The sequence below is a fragment of the Mesocricetus auratus genome, unplaced genomic scaffold (genome assembly GCF_017639785.1).
Source record: "Mesocricetus auratus isolate SY011 unplaced genomic scaffold, BCM_Maur_2.0 Super-Scaffold_100022, whole genome shotgun sequence".
Taxonomy (NCBI): domain Eukaryota; kingdom Metazoa; phylum Chordata; class Mammalia; order Rodentia; family Cricetidae; genus Mesocricetus; species Mesocricetus auratus.
The window spans coordinates 7,135,087-7,150,213 of NW_024429203.1; the positions used below are offsets into that span (position 1 = coordinate 7,135,087).

Here is a 15,127-nt window from a genome sequence, read left to right on the forward strand (position 1 = left end):
TGTGAATGGGAATACTGAAGTAGTGGAAAAGACATTATTTTGTTATTATGTTGAGACAGGGTCTCACTGTACCGTTCAGGCCGACCTGAAAGTAGCCATGTCTGGGCTTGAACTTTCAATCGTCTTGTGTCCACCAGAGTGAGCTGTAGAGATTTTACAGCTATCTTTTTAAACAAGTATGTTTATAATCACACATACACAAACACACACACTTTCTCACACACAAATCATCTAGAAGCCTTTCCTTGCAACAAGTGCACATTTTAAACTCTGTTGACATACTGTCATCTTTCTCTCTCTAGACCATACTGTGTTTTCTCCTCCTCTTCCTCCTCTTTCTCTTCCTCCTTCTCCTCCTCCTCCTCTTTCCTTCCTTCTTTCCTTCCTTCCTTCTTCCCCTATTCCTCCTCCTCCTTTTTAAAAGGCAGAGTTCCACTATGTAGCCTCAAACTCCTAATTCTATTTTCTCAGTCTCCCAAGTATGGAGATTTTAAACTTTTGTCACTATACTGACTTACTCCTGCTCTTTGGGTTTCTGCACTGGCTCTTCTTGTTGATGGTACCATTTTCATTCAGCTCTGGTGAAGATGCCTGGTTCCAGATTCCAGGCAGATATTAACAGAAGCGGGACCCTGGCCGTTGGCACATTCCTATTACATCCTTCTTTGTTACTGCACTTGCAATACCTAAGAATCCAGTTTCTGTATCTTTCAAATCTTTACAGTTTGTGTCTTCCTCCCTACCTTCATGCCGAAGTATAATCTGGGAAACCAAACCTTCCCACTGTATCCTCAGAGGGGCCATGAGGCAGAGGAATGGCCCTGGCAGTGGAAGAGGCATGCAGGCCTGACTGTCACTCATGATTGAAGTCTCATGTTTGGGGTAGGTGAGAAAGTTACACTTGAAGCTCTGCTTCCTGCCTCCTAAAATGATAACTGGCATCTAGGAGGCACAGCGCAGAGGGTATTTGTAGACTGATTGTTGAAACTGCTTGATCACCGAGATCCATGAATTCGTAGAAGGGAAAATATACCTACTTTACTTTGTTGACTCAAGACTGGGTTGCTGGTTGCTCCAGTGGGGAAAGAGGAGGTTCTCTGCAGCGGTTTGGCCTCAGAGCCATACACACAGGCGCTCCCTTGGTTTCAGTGGCAACTTGGACTTCAACCCTGGGAGATGCATGGAGTATCTGAGGCTCTGTTCTACCTTCTCACTCCTCTTCTTTTGTGTGTCTGTCTCCTTCTCCGTAGACGGTTCTGCCTCCCAGGCTCAGCAGCTTCCCAACTCTCAGGTTCTGTGGCCCGACGAAGCTGTCTGCCTCCGCAAGAAGAAGAGACACCCTCGTCCTGATCCCTTTGCCCGACTTTCGGACTTGTGCCACCGCCAGCTACCGGAAGACCAGACGGCCATCCTCAACAGCGTGGATCATGATGACCCAGGCCACGCTACTCTGCTATGACTTGACGTCACTCTAAGTGTCCCCAGGGTGGGGTGCTAGGCTAAGGGGGCAGAGAGGGACCGCTGTACAGGGTCTTGTCCTCCTCTGCCCATCATGGGTTGGCTCACGCCCTTGTCCTCGTGTGTCCCCTCCTGCCAGTGAGCCTCTCCCTCACAATCTAGCTGGCTAGCCTTGCCCACAGGACTGGGGGAAGAGCTCTTACCTGTGGCTCAGAGTTGGGAGTATGTGAAGACAGGAAACATCTGTCTCGACACCACCTCTCCCACTTTACTAGATTCTTCTCACCTCTTCAGATGTCTTAGGAAGTGAAGAAGAGAAAAGCAATGGCTTTTACTACTCTGCATATGTTTCAGTTTTCCAAGTCCCGGGAGGGGGATAGAATTACATCCTGTCCTCCAAACTCCACATATATATAGATATAGATACAAATACACTTGTGTGTAGTTGGTGGGTTTCTCTATGTGTATATATATGTACATTGAAGCAAAGTGCTGTTTCTCCCTGTGGTGGCTGAAGGACTGAGGACGGTCCTGAACAGCTGGGCTTGGTGAGCAGGGCGGGCTATGAGCTGGTGGGTGCCCTCATGCCTGTCTTGGGAGATCATTCCAGCTGAAACCGGATTCAGGCCTCACAGCTGAATTCACCACTGTTCTTACTAGCCTCTCCCACCTAGAGCAGAAATAGGGCCCTGCCATGATTTGTAGCCCCCTGCTTGGGGCGGGGGGTGAGCTACAAATTACCCCTGAACTAAACCCAAGCCTTTACTGCCTACTTGTTAGGTGAGGAAAGCATGGACAGGCTCAAGGCCAGACTGGCACCTTCCTTTCTTCTGCAGTTTGAGGCTCACCTTAGAAGCAGTGGTTGTTTAGCAGTGGGGCTGACAGGCAGGCCTGGTATACAACCCCTGGTACATGTGGTCACGCCTCGGTCTTTTCTGTTCCAGCCGGGGCTAGGAACCCTGTAGCCAAAAGCCCTCCTGTTCTGCAGCCACCTGTGCTGAGCCCCAAGCTGCCACAGCTCTATTTATACCCATCTTGGCTCTGAATGCAGAGCGCTGCTCCCCAGCGGCCGATTGGCTCCTCCTTTCCTTTTGTGTCTGCTAATTCTCCAGATTGATTAATTGCCATTTGTGGGAGCTGCCTGTGGCTCCTTGGCATACTCTCTGTGTGCTGTCTGCCAACTCTGCTTTGCCCTGGGGTCCTTCACCACCTCCTGGACCCAGTCTCCAGTGCGTGAGATGAAGAAGTGAGGGTACCTGTTGAGTTCTGGGGTGCTCTTTTCTCACTGCTCCAGTGTGGAGCTGGCTTAGCTGCAGGAATGAACGATGGTGGAAGGAGTGGTGGGTGGGCCCCAGGGCCCTTATCCTTTCTCTGTACAAAGCCCGTCCTGGTTCAAACTGTTAGTACTCAGACGTTTTCCTGATGCCATTTGTCAATTCAGATACTTCTCTCTTTCCTGAAAAGGTCCTGGTGTTGCTCAAGTGTTGAGAGTGGGGAGTGGGGAGAGTGGGCTCACCCTCTCCCTACCTTCTCCCCTCCCCGCCGTCCCTGGCTTTGCCTAAAGTAGTGGTAACTGCCAGCTTCCCGGAAGTGTTCCTTCTTGGTGCTGCTGTGTCCATCTCTCTCCAGTGACCTCCTCAGGCATTAGCCATGTCTACTGGAAGGCTTCTGCTGGTCCCACAGAAGCTACCAGTCATTCGGCCTAGTGACTTTGATGAGGTCGCGGGGGCTAGGAAACTGACTTTCTTTCAGCGCTTCCATCTTGGGGGATGGGCTGCATCTCTGCAGCCAGGCCTTGGTGCTTCCTTCTCTCTCCCAGTGGGCTAGGAATGGGCTCCACACTGAGGCTTCACACAAGCCACACTACCATAGCTTTCTTCTGGACGTAGGGGAAAGAGGGGCGGAGGGCAGTTCTTTTGCTCTGAGATTAGGCCGTGTGCCTCGGACCATCTAACTCATGTGATTCTCAGAGGTGTTGGAGACCACTTGACCTCTGGACCTCATCTCCAACAAAGCAGAAGAGTTGAGTTCGAAGACCCACGCCCTCTTTCAGAAGTGGGCCATTGCTTCTGCCACTCTGCCACAATGGGCTGCTCACTCCAGTGTCTCCTGGGGTTACTGGGGACAAATCTACCTGAAATACTGGGGTAGTGTTTGGAGGCTCACAGTGGCCTAGTGTGTGGTCGTTGCTCTGCTCTCTCGTAGCACGTAATTCCTGAGCCATGGAGTGTAAAAGTATGTTGTTGGCGCTGGTTAGACCTTGTGCTGAATTTGGCTAACTGTTCTGAGGACCCTCCTGGGAATTCTGGCCCTGATACTGTCTGGACCTGGAGGTCAGAATGGAGGAGAAGTTGAGGTGGAAGACTGCTGCTTTCGGATGTTGTAGGGCCAAGAGCCAAACCTTGTGGGCTGAGCTGTCTGAGTCCACGGCTAGGCTTGCAGGCTGTGTTAACAAAGGTGCTGACTTCTTCTTCTTCTTGTCTTTGGCAGTGTCCCTTTCCTCTGCCTATCTGACCAAGAGGTGGAAACTGCTTCTGACTGGCCACTGGGTCACAGCTGTGCTATTGTGTCCCCTGGACTCAGAAGGGGGACAGGGTCTATCCATTCCAAAGTGGTCTCTGACGCATTCCCCTCCTAAGAGGTCTTCCTTCTTGTGACTTTTCTCGGAGGCCAGCAGCATTTCTGCACTTTAGGAAACTTTCATCTCTTCCTTTGGTGGCTGCAAAGCAAACTGGCAGGATACCGCCCCCGTGGTCAGTGCGATGATCAGGGTGACATAGGCACACCCTGGGCATGTGTTTGACAGTCTGGCTAGAAATGTGTGATGTTGGGGTGTATCCACATCTAGGGACCAATGACCTTTACACTCTGCCTTTGAACTTGGCAGTGACCACTATGAGCTTCCTAGGGCTTTCACCCTCCTTGCCGTGGGAGGTGATGTCTTCCAAGTCCTCCCCTTGCATCCGGTAGCCTTGCAGAAGTAACACAGTTCAAAACCTATTCCTGTACTCAGTATTTTTTCTATCTTTTCCTTCTGCATCTTGACTTGGAAATGCTCAGTGTTTAATCCACAATCAAGAAAGAGAGTCAACCTGGTCCCCAAAGGGCCAGAAAGACTCTAATTTGGGGGGAAAGAAGATGAAAAATAAGAAGTGAATCTTGCTTCTTTATTCTGTGGCTGTCCACACAGAGCTCTGCTTCAAGGCTCTGAGTGGAACTCTGTGCATCCATGGTCATTGGCATTGGTGGCCATTGTTCTGGCATCTGATGCTGGACTCTGCCTAATGGCCAGCCTATCTTCTCCCCACTTTTCTTAGAGGGACTAGAACAGGAGAGAAGAGGTCTTCAGAAATTCTTTCTCAGTGGAAAGGGTGCTGTATCACACAGCAGGAGCAGATTTGCACTCTCCACAGGCTTGGCTTACGTTTGGGGGAGAGTTCAGAAGGATGAGGACAATTACTACTGATATTTTCCCAGTGCATTCCCTCTTGGATTTTTGCACAGTGATCTAAACTATTTGAGGTTGTGCAGATTTTAATTGTTTATTCTTCTGCCCTTTTTATACAGAGAAAACTGAGTAAGGTTGAGATGTGGGATTCCTTTCTTTCTCCCTCCTGGTGAGACTGGCACACACTAGCTTCAGGGGAGGAATCCCAGAACATTAGGGCATCTTAGTTGCTTCCCAGGATCTGTATTTGAGGCTGAGGTATGTGTAGCTTGAGCCATTTCTTCTGATTTTGATAGCAGAATCCTTTAGAAGTCTTGGGGTAGGCTGGGAGAATTGTAGGTATTTCATTAGTATGTAGAGAACTCTAGGAATTGAAAAGCTAATGGCTTGGGCTAGCTTTGCTTGCATGTAAAAGTGCTTTGGGGGGGCACTGCAGGGACTTGGGGGTAGGAGAATAAAGTCAAGGGAAGTGATGGAGGGGTGGTGTAGGGAGGTATCACTGCTGCTTTCTCTGGGATCCTGAGCATTTTTACTAGTGCTCATTGGCTTGATCCTACCCTTTGTGCATGCTCAGAGACAATGGAGGCTCAAGGTCTTGCTGATTCCCTTTGTCTCTTGGGAAGAGCCTCTGGAAGACCCTTAGTAGCCATTCTGCATTGAATATAGTAGTTGATTGGGCAGGTGTGGTTCAGGAAGAGAAGTTAGAGGGTTGGACCACGGAGAGAAGACTTGATTGTGACCAGGTATGTGAGACGGAGAAAGACAGAGCATTAAATTAATTGTAGAGAGTACAGGAATCCTGGGATGACGAGGTGAAAATGCAAATAAGGCACCAAGCCTCTAGTTTTCTTTGTGGCCACTCTACCAGCCCAGGCGACAGTGCAGACGGTTGGAGTGGGATCATCACAAGGAAATGAGTGACTGCCAGGGAGGGCCACAAGGAATGGGTGCCCTTAGTGTGGGAAGGATGTAGTCATTGTGAACAGATTGTGGGCAGGGCCTGGTAAGCAGACCAAGCCTGGATCTTGGAAGAAATCTTGCTTAAGGTAGGGCTTTTCTGTTTGTAGAACTGACTTTCTAACTCCAAGTGCTGAATACAGTTTTTTTTTTTCTGTTTGTGGAGCTTCTCAGGTGAAACCTGGGAGACTGACCTTGAAATGCTCAGTAACTGCTTTCCAGTAGAGAGGGAAGGTTCTCAGGAGCTTAGTGCTCATTGTCCTGTCAGCTTTGGCACTCTGTGCTCCTCATCTGTGTCTGAAAAGGCCCATCGGACACTGGTGCTGATGGTGCACAGGAGGCCAGGCCTCCGGACTTGTCAGTGTTGCTTGAGCTGTAGAGAATGTTTTCATCCTGGAGGTTACACAGTGGCCTGATGTCTAGAGATTGTGTCCTCAATTTCTCTTTGTTTGATAGGTTAAATTTATCACACTGTAGCTAAGAGAGTGAAATAGTTTCACCTGAAATCGGAGACTATTTATTCTGTACTCCTTACTGTATCTATCTTCCTCTTGGATCAAGAGGAATAACTGAAGATCTCTTTAAGAGAAGTCAATAAACTGAGTATCAAAGCTCTGGTTGGACTCTAGTAACTCTCACCAATTCATGCAAGTTGGTATTTGTGTGGGGCTGGCTTGTAACCATTGCACCTTTTGAGGCTGAATCAGCACAGGTCCAGAGCCTAATATCTGGGCCCATGTCTTTACTTCCAAATAAACCTTTCGGGAACAAACACACTGTCTGCACCAGATGTTTGGTGTCTTGGATTGCCAAGAGGGTAGAATTTCTTTTCATGACCTCAATAAAAATCCCTAATCGATTGAGTCTGATCCAAAGACACTCCCAGATCGTAGGGATATCTGTGTAGATTAAAAAGAATGCATTAGTGCAATCCTTTTTAGTGGCTGGCCGTGCCTTAGGAGGGGAGAGTTGGGGTATCCTAACTGTTAAATAGTTGGGTAGATCAGCAGCCAGCCTTTGAATCACTTGGACATTCTCTTCTACAGTGGGTTGGTTGCAGCAGTTAGGGACTCTGAAGAGTGCTGGTGAACAGTGATCAGCTTTGGACCCCTGGTTAAGGAATTCAACCAAAGCAGCATATGAAACTCAGCTTGCAGCCAGGGCCTTGACTGTACCTTTCCCACCCAACTTAACAATACGGCAACAGAAGTGAGGGTACTTGTTCTTCTGGATTCTGAAGAAATGTGTCCCATCAATCCCATCTCCCACTGACATTGAATTTCCTGGATCTGCTTTAGGAAGTAGAGCAAGCTCTCCCTCCACCCGCATCCACACCATTCAGGCTCTATTTCCTTCTTCTTCCCACTTGTGTGTGTCTCCAGGATCTCTGGCTTGTGCATGGTCTACAATATGGAGGTGGTTGGGTTGGGGAGAGAACTAGGGCAGATGTAGGGCTTGGACTGGGGGAGGGAATTTTCATTTTCAACCTTAAAATACTGTAAGCATGTTTTGGGGTGACTTGGGATTTTCAGATAAACGATGGTTAGGGAAATGCCTAATGGTCCTCATATGGGAGGTGAGGACTTGGGGGACATTTGGCTTCTTTTTGGCTTAGGAATTTATTTTATGTGGTGGAGGAGAATAAGCATCCTCACAGTCACCCTGCAAACCTTGGAAGGGAAACTCGTTCTATCACTGAATAGTTATATTGCCTACTGAGAATAATTAAATAGTCTGTCACAGGTAGACATTGCCCTGGCTGGGTCAGAGACATGGATGGACGGCACCAGTTCCTCATCAGGTGTCAGGTTATCTGCCTGGTCATGAAGCCCTGGCCAACTGTTTATTCCAGTATTCAGAAGGAAGTGTGTTAGATGGGTGTGAGTATGTGGGATGCGTGTGGTGTATATATGGTATCTGTGTGTGTGCAGTGTGTGTGTGTGTGTGTGTGTGTGTGTGTGTGTGTGTGTGTGTGATTTGTGTGTATATTTGATGTAAGTGTGGGTATGAGGGAACTGTAGAGACACCGCTTTGCCTGGGTAGCCTCAGGCCTAGTTATGGCTGACTCTTTCTTTGCTAGACAAATTTCTGTTTTGGTAGGAGGGTCATACTCGTAATACACCATTTTGAGTGTATTTTTTATGGAGATTGTATGTAAAATTATATAAATATATATATATAACTCGTTCTATTTTAAGGTGAAATGAAACTCACTGGGGGGAGGGCAAGAGTCAGATGCAATAGTGGTGACTAACAGTGGGAGCTTCAGGTAAGTTGTCCACATGGGGAGTGGGAGGAGTGGGTGGGGGAAGAGACGTAAGCCGGGCAGGAGTGGAGGCTCGTGCCCTCTGCACACATATATAAATATAAAGAAAACTTATATAAAGCTATCTATCTAGCATACCTATATATCTATATATCTATATGAAGTCATAGTTTGCTTTATTTTTGTACTTGTGCTTAGAGACACTTTGAGCAGTATCACCTACCCCAGGTGGTCTGGGGTGCTAGCTCATGCCTTGATGCCGCCTACGTCTCCATCCTTCCTGAGACACGCTATCTGTTTGAAGCTGCTTGAGTCTTTCCAATAGAAATGTGTATATATGAAAAAAATTCACGTCATTTGCAGGAAGAGCAAGAGAGCTGACAATGGAGAGCTTCTGGTATGTCTCTTGTCGGGAGGGTGCCCTAACTCATGCTGTTTGGTAGAGGTGCTCAGAATAGAAAGGATGGTGGAGAGCTAAGCATGAATCCATGCCCTGTGGCTAAGGATTGGTACTCAGTTCCTTGGAAAAATTCTCGCTCAGCATCTTGGACAGAGGGAGGTCAGGTTGTCTGGGTCATAGAGTAACACTTGTCATGGTTTGTAGTGCCTGGGCTCATGCAGTCCCCTGTAGAAGGTGGGGGTGAGATTTTTGAGGCTGACTGTGTGGGCTCAGTCTTGGAGAAGATACACCCTGGTAATTATTGCTGCAGATTCTTGGAACCAGTGTGAATGTGATATCTAGTATAAATATAGCATCTGTGCTTTTTCATTTATTTTTTAATTGGAAAATAAATTGTTGCCGGGAATGGGGCAGGTGGTCTAGTCCTGGAACACTGAATGGAAGATTAGGAATGAGAGACTGATGCTGGGCAGAACTTGAAGGATGAGTCCCACTGCCATCTTCCTCCTGCTCAGTCCCAGACTCTGAAACTAAATAATGTATTGAAAGAAGGTGGTGTGGGTGGGAGGAGTTCTTTTGTGTTTGGGCAGGAATTTGTGTACTCTGAGGAATACCTCTTTGAGAATTCAAGATCTCACATATGCGGTAAGCGCTATGCGCCTTCAGCCTTAGCTGGTATCTCCTGGTGCTAGCTCTTTCTTATGTGCCAAGCGATCAGAGCGATTTATGCTTGAGACCATTTCAGAAGCCAGGAGAGACTCATGCTGCAGTCTAGTTTTCCTGCTTCTCAGTCAAGAAAAGGCAAAAGTACCTCCTCTTCCCAAGCAGAACATGATGCTAGTCAAGAGATCCTACCCCAGAAGCTTAACCATGGGGAGGGCCTTTTGCGGGTTAGGGGTGATGGGCAGAGTAGGGTGGAGTGGAGCTTGAGTCTACCTCCTGACCCCTATGGAAACCTTAAAATTCCCTTGCTCAAAGTACTCAAATTTTCCAGGATATTGTGGGAAAATGGGCTCTGTCCATATAATACTGGATGGGCTCCAGCACTGGGTCTAACTGGAAGTGTGTCTGGTCCTACCTGCAGCCTCTCTAGGAGGTCAAAGGAGGATATGGCTAGGTGTTTCTTGTACATTTTCTGAGAGATTGAGCAAGAGGAGGAACAGCAAATTCTTTGTCCCTTCTTAGCTGGAGTCCCCTCCTCATTTACCAAAGAGGGGTTTACATTACAAATTTTTGGTTCTTAGAGCCCACCTCTTCTCTTTGTATGTAGACTCTATCTCACTGCTGATCATAAGAGGCCAGCAGAGTTAGTCATTTTAGCATCTCAAGGCTCATACTCCATGAAGCCCAGGTTTGCTCTAATGCTTTACTCTTTCCACATTGATCCAAAGGCTTGGTCATTAGAAACCTCAGCAGCATCAAGATGCTTGAATTCGCCCATCCTATTTCATGATGTCCAACTGACCCTTCTGTGGAAATGGAAAGATGGACTTGTTCTTTGCCCTGAAGTTTAAGGGCTTGGGGAATATGTTGCCTTTGCCCTTTCTATGACCCAGACCTCAGTAAGAAAGGTGAGCATTGGAGGAGAAAGGACTGGTTACTCAACATTAGTCACCTAATCCTCAGAAGAGCCAGCTTTCCACAAGGGAACACAGAGCAAAGAAGGTCAGGGTCTGATGATATTTGGAAAAAAAGAGTTATCTTAGAATCTCTCAGTTAGTGGGAGGGGTGCTCTGATAAAGCTGCTGCCTGCCAGGACCCTTAACTCTTTCGTATACTTGAGATTCACCTTGGTCCCTAGGTCATGGGAAGGTTGTTGAACTGTGGTGTTCTTCCCTATTGGTAGGAGATAGGGACAGTCTAAAGAGATTGAGTTTGGCTACCTCTGTCCTATGGAATGAATGTGGAGACAGATCTGAGATTTGCTCTCCCAAGGGTTGCTATAGCCCTGTCCTTTCTCCACTGTCCTCAACCAGGAGCCTGGGACAAAGGGTCACATCCTCCACTCCTCAGCTTTTGCCTGGGTCTCATCTTGTGCTAAGCTGCTCTAGTGGAACTATCTTGGGCAATATGAAAGTATGAGTTGGAGGACAGGAACAGCACCCCTCCTGTGGTGAGGAGTGGATTATGATGTTGGAGTAGGGGTTTTTGTCCTGTTGTTGAGGAAGTGACTAGTGCCGCCTTCGAGGCCTGGAAGGAGTTGCTCTGTGGAGTGATCTTGCTGCTGAGGTGTCACAGAGGGCGTGGTGGACCAATGCTCTGTCACCGAGTCCCGATGACCACCGTCAGAGTCTTAAAGATCCATTCAGATTTCATTTCTTAACTGCCATTTGTGGGGCTGGAAAATGAAGGCAGGGATGGGGCACACTTCCCCAAGTACCTGCCCCTACGTCATCCTGACTGAGCAGATGGTATCCTGCTTTGGTCAGCAACTCTGGTGCCCCCTTTATCACCACCTTTTTCTCTTTCATGAGGAGGGACTATATCACCTTGGACATATTTCTTCCTTCACTCACCCAAAGACAGTTTTTATATGGATTCCTTTCCTCCTGTTACCCCATTGTCTGCAGACATAGAAATGGGGAGTTGAAGGGGTCCTGGAACTCCCTGCCAGGGTCCCTCACAGGCTGCACACCTCTTGCACCTGGCAACCTCTTGGCTGTTAGTTTTAACACATCTGGACATGACTATCAGTTTTGTCATGAGATTCCTTGCTCTCATTTCAAACCTTTATTCTTCCTTTGACTTTCTTTGGGGCTCTCCCCATCCATGCCTGGTCTTCCTGTGGAGACCACTCAGACCTCATTTCCGTTTCTTGAATGTTGAGTATTACATCACTATGCTAGGGTGCTTCATGGTGCTGCTCCTGAAGAGGCCAGCTGGACGGAATCAGTCACCTTCGTCCCACTGGTTCCTTAGATCTTGCTGTATTTTGTCTCTATTAGATGTTGTTCCTTAGGGGCATGGGGGTGGGAGACTTAGGGGTAGTTTTGTGTTCTCTTTCTCTCTCCTCACTTTTCCCCTCCTCTTCCTCCATCCTTTTCCCTCTTTCTCTGTCTGTGTGTATGGATTGGTTAAAGTCAGTTATAGGCAGCTGACTTTGGTTCCAAATTAAAGTTAACCCACACATTGTACAGCTGCGCATAGAACACCTTTGAGTGAATTTGGATGGCAACTAGAGGCATACTTTTTGAACTTCAGGTATGTAACTGAAAAGTAAATAAAAACACTATTTTTTCAGTAAGCTTTTTTTTTCTTCTAAAAGATAACTTAAAAAAATCAAACTCTAAGAACATTAAATTGGTGCTGTACCAAAGCCTTATGACATATTCTACACTCTGTATGTTCTGTCTCTGGGGAGCCCCCTGCTTTATCACTCTTCTCAAAAGCCTGAGAATGCCAGTGTGTGTCAAGCCTGGGGCTGGCTCCTGGAGACCTGTGGGCCAAAAGGGACTCTTGGGAGCAGAAGATGATGTTGGAAGTGGGGTGCCCATCTTCTGCCTGAGCAGATACTGAGGGAAACCAGGTGTTGTTGTGTGTGGCATGCATGTGCGTGCATGTGTGTGTGGGTGCATGCATGTGTGCATGAACTCACCAGTGCATAGTGCCAAAGTGAATGCACTACCGGAAGGTTGGAAGAGAGACCCAGGTAGGCCTGGGTGTGGGGTGGCCATGGGAGTGAGGGGCATGCTCCTTCCTGTTTCCCATTTCCCCTTTCTTCTAGGTTAGTAGTGGAGGTGTATCAGAAACAGCTACACTCTCAACAGGTGCTTTCCCCCCTCAAAATCTCCAAACTAAGTATCTGTGAAGGGCCTGTCGATGGGGCAGGCACCTCAACTACCAAATCCTAACCGCCTAAGGCTGAGAGGAAACTTTTTTTCTCTCCAGCCCTTGCCTAGTTTCTTGGGGACAAAGGTTTCTCCAGGGATCTCTGCATCTCCTGTCCCTTGGCCTGGGTGGGCTCCTTAGCCCATTGAGAAGGCCTCACTGTGGGTGACCCATAGCTGAACCTGCTCCGTGGTCCCAATCAATAATGCCTGCCCTGGCTGCTGAGGACAGTGACTGTTGGCCTCAGGCTTGTCAGTGTAAAAGCTGAGCACCCACCCAGATTCCTTCGGGAGGAGATGTGCAGTCTGCCTTGGCCTGGACTGCTCTTCCAGGCTTCATTCACCTGCTGGTACTTTCAGGCTTGCTGAAACTAATCAACTCATCACCAATAACACTGCATGTTCATCTCTGCAAACAAACATCAGTACATAAGCAAACACAGGAAAAGAGAGAGAAAGGAGGCACATCTCATAACCAGATGTGTAGCCAGTGAAGGCACCCTTGGGGATATTGCAAGCTAAGCTGATTACAAACGTTTAGTATTTAATTGCTCCTCATGTAACATTACTCTGCTTCAGAAATGTTTTGTATTTTGATATAAATAAAAATTTGCTTAAAAAGTTTGTTTTCTATTTTTCTTTTAGTATCTAGAGTATTTTTGTTCATGGTATTTAGCCTTAATGCCGGTCCCAGTCCTCCCCAATCAGCTCATTTTAACCCCAGGCTCAACATGACTCTGAACGTGTTGTTCCTCATTTACTGGTTAGGTGTGTCTCGAGGGGTCGTTCTGCAGGAATCCCTGTATTTTGCACCCGGGCTCCACCAGGGGGTAACAACTGATATGTGCCCTTGTCCTCTAGAGTGAGTAACTGACATTGTAGTGGTGCACAGATGGTCAGCAATGATTGCAGTAAGAACTGCATAGGATGTCTGTATGTGGCTAGCTAGTGACTAGAAAAATGGGGTGGATACGAGCAGGTCAGTGGGGGAAGGTGCAACTCAAGTGTGGAAGGAAAGAGTCAATTGCAGCCTAAAAGGAAGTTCAGAGGCCTCACAAGGAAGATGACATTTGAGCAAGAACTACCAGGGAACTTTATTCCGCCAAGGCTCACACTCGCCTTTTACTTCTGCCTGGAAACATTTGTGCCAATGGCCACTTTACTGTCTGACTCCTCCCTTGTGAGTCTACAGCCATAACCCGCTGCATCTCAGTCCATTATGAGAGTCTCATTGACAAGAATCAGGGGCTCAGGGACCGACCTCCCTTCCATATGAAGGGATCAGCAGGCTTGCATGTCTTACATTCAACTCCAGGGTTATTTGGTGGGTGTGGCTGCCATCACTGACATAGGTTTCTTCTCTGAATTGCCCTCAGGCCTTGACATTCTTCTCTGTTGTTAGGCAATGCCCCTCCTTATCTTGTCTCTATGCATATGAAGTTTTATTTTTGTCTTTTTTTTTTTTTGAGACAGAAACTTGCTCTATAGCCGAGGTTGGTCTTGAACTCACAATTTCCCTGCTTTCTTTATTTGGAACTTGGCAGGAGATGAATACTAAACATGGATTTAATACATATATGTCTATTGTTCTGGGTGAAGAAAACAACCAACTATCAGTTACCTTCCCAACACTGACAAAATACCCAGGAAGATCAAGTTAGAAGTAAGAAAGGTTTACTGCAACTCACGGTTTCAGATATTTGAGCCTATGGCCAGGGAAAGGCTCCAATTTTCTCTTGAGTCCTACCATCTAAAGGAACCCTTGTCTCCCAATAATATGCAGTCCGGGAACAAAACTGTGAGCATGTAGGCCCGTGCTGTAAGCCTTAGCATCAGCCAAACAGTCCCCACACATAGGTTAACCTACAAATTCAAAACTTCTGCTATAGTTTAAAAAGTTTACATATAAGTGATGAGTAGGAATCTAGCATCTATACAACTGTCCTTGGCCTCAACAATCTGTCACAATTCTTGTTCCTACTTGGTTTCCATGTCTTTTTGTTGGCAAGGCTTGGAGAAAATGTTTTGATATTTTTATATGCATCGGTTTTAGTTTTTAAAAGCAGATACACAGTTCTTTTCTGCCTCTTTTTATAAGTGAACATAGCCAAGAGAACCTTTTCTATGTCCAATAGTGTTTATGGAATTTTTTTAACCCTTAAAAATTTGTGGATGAGGGTTTGCCTGCATGTTTTCCCCCTTTTTTAAAAATTTAAATTAGAAATAAGCCTTTTTTACATGGCAATCCCAGTTCCCTCTCTCTCCCCTCCTCCCCTGCCCCCCACCAGCCCCCTATCCCATACCCTTCCTGCTCCCCAGGGGGGTGAGGCCTTCCATGGGGGATCTTCAAAGTCTGTCATATCATTTGGAGCAAGGTCTAGACCCTCCCTGTGTATGTAGGCTGACAGAGTATCCCTCTATGTGGAATGGGTTCCCAAATTCCATTCATGTACCAAATACTGATCCACGACCAGAGGTCACATAGATTAACCAGACCTCCAAAATGACATCCTCATTCAGGGGGTCTGGATCAGTCCTATACTGGTTTCCCAGCTATCAGTCTAGGGTCCATGAGCAACCCCTTGTTCAGCTCAGCTGTTTCTGTTTCTGTGGGTTTTTCCAGCCTGGTCTTGACCCCTTTGCTCATCACTCCTCCCTCTCTGCAACTGGATTCCAGAGTTCAACTCGGTGTTTAGCTGTGGGTGTTTGCTTCTGTTTCCATCAGCTACTAGATGAAGACTCTAGGATGGCATATAAGGTAGTCATCAATC

General features: G+C 47.2%; 1 protein-coding gene across 4 annotated transcripts in view; it reads left to right on the forward strand.

The window, feature by feature from the left end:
* Igsf9b (immunoglobulin superfamily member 9B) overlaps positions 1-12,977 on the forward strand; it is a 57,750-nt gene extending 44,773 nt beyond the window's left edge. For 2 of the 4 annotated variants that reach the window (XM_013119386.3, XM_005078492.4), the window contains exon 20: positions 1,251-12,977. In XM_013119386.3, the coding sequence (XP_012974840.1) occupies positions 1,251-1,459 (209 nt within the window). In that variant the 3' untranslated portion in view covers positions 1,460-12,977. The remainder of the gene's footprint in view (positions 1-1,250) is intronic. The other 2 variants (XM_040729865.1, XM_040729866.1) reach the window with 1 other exon arrangement.
* The last annotated feature ends 2,150 nt before the right edge of the window (positions 12,978-15,127 follow it).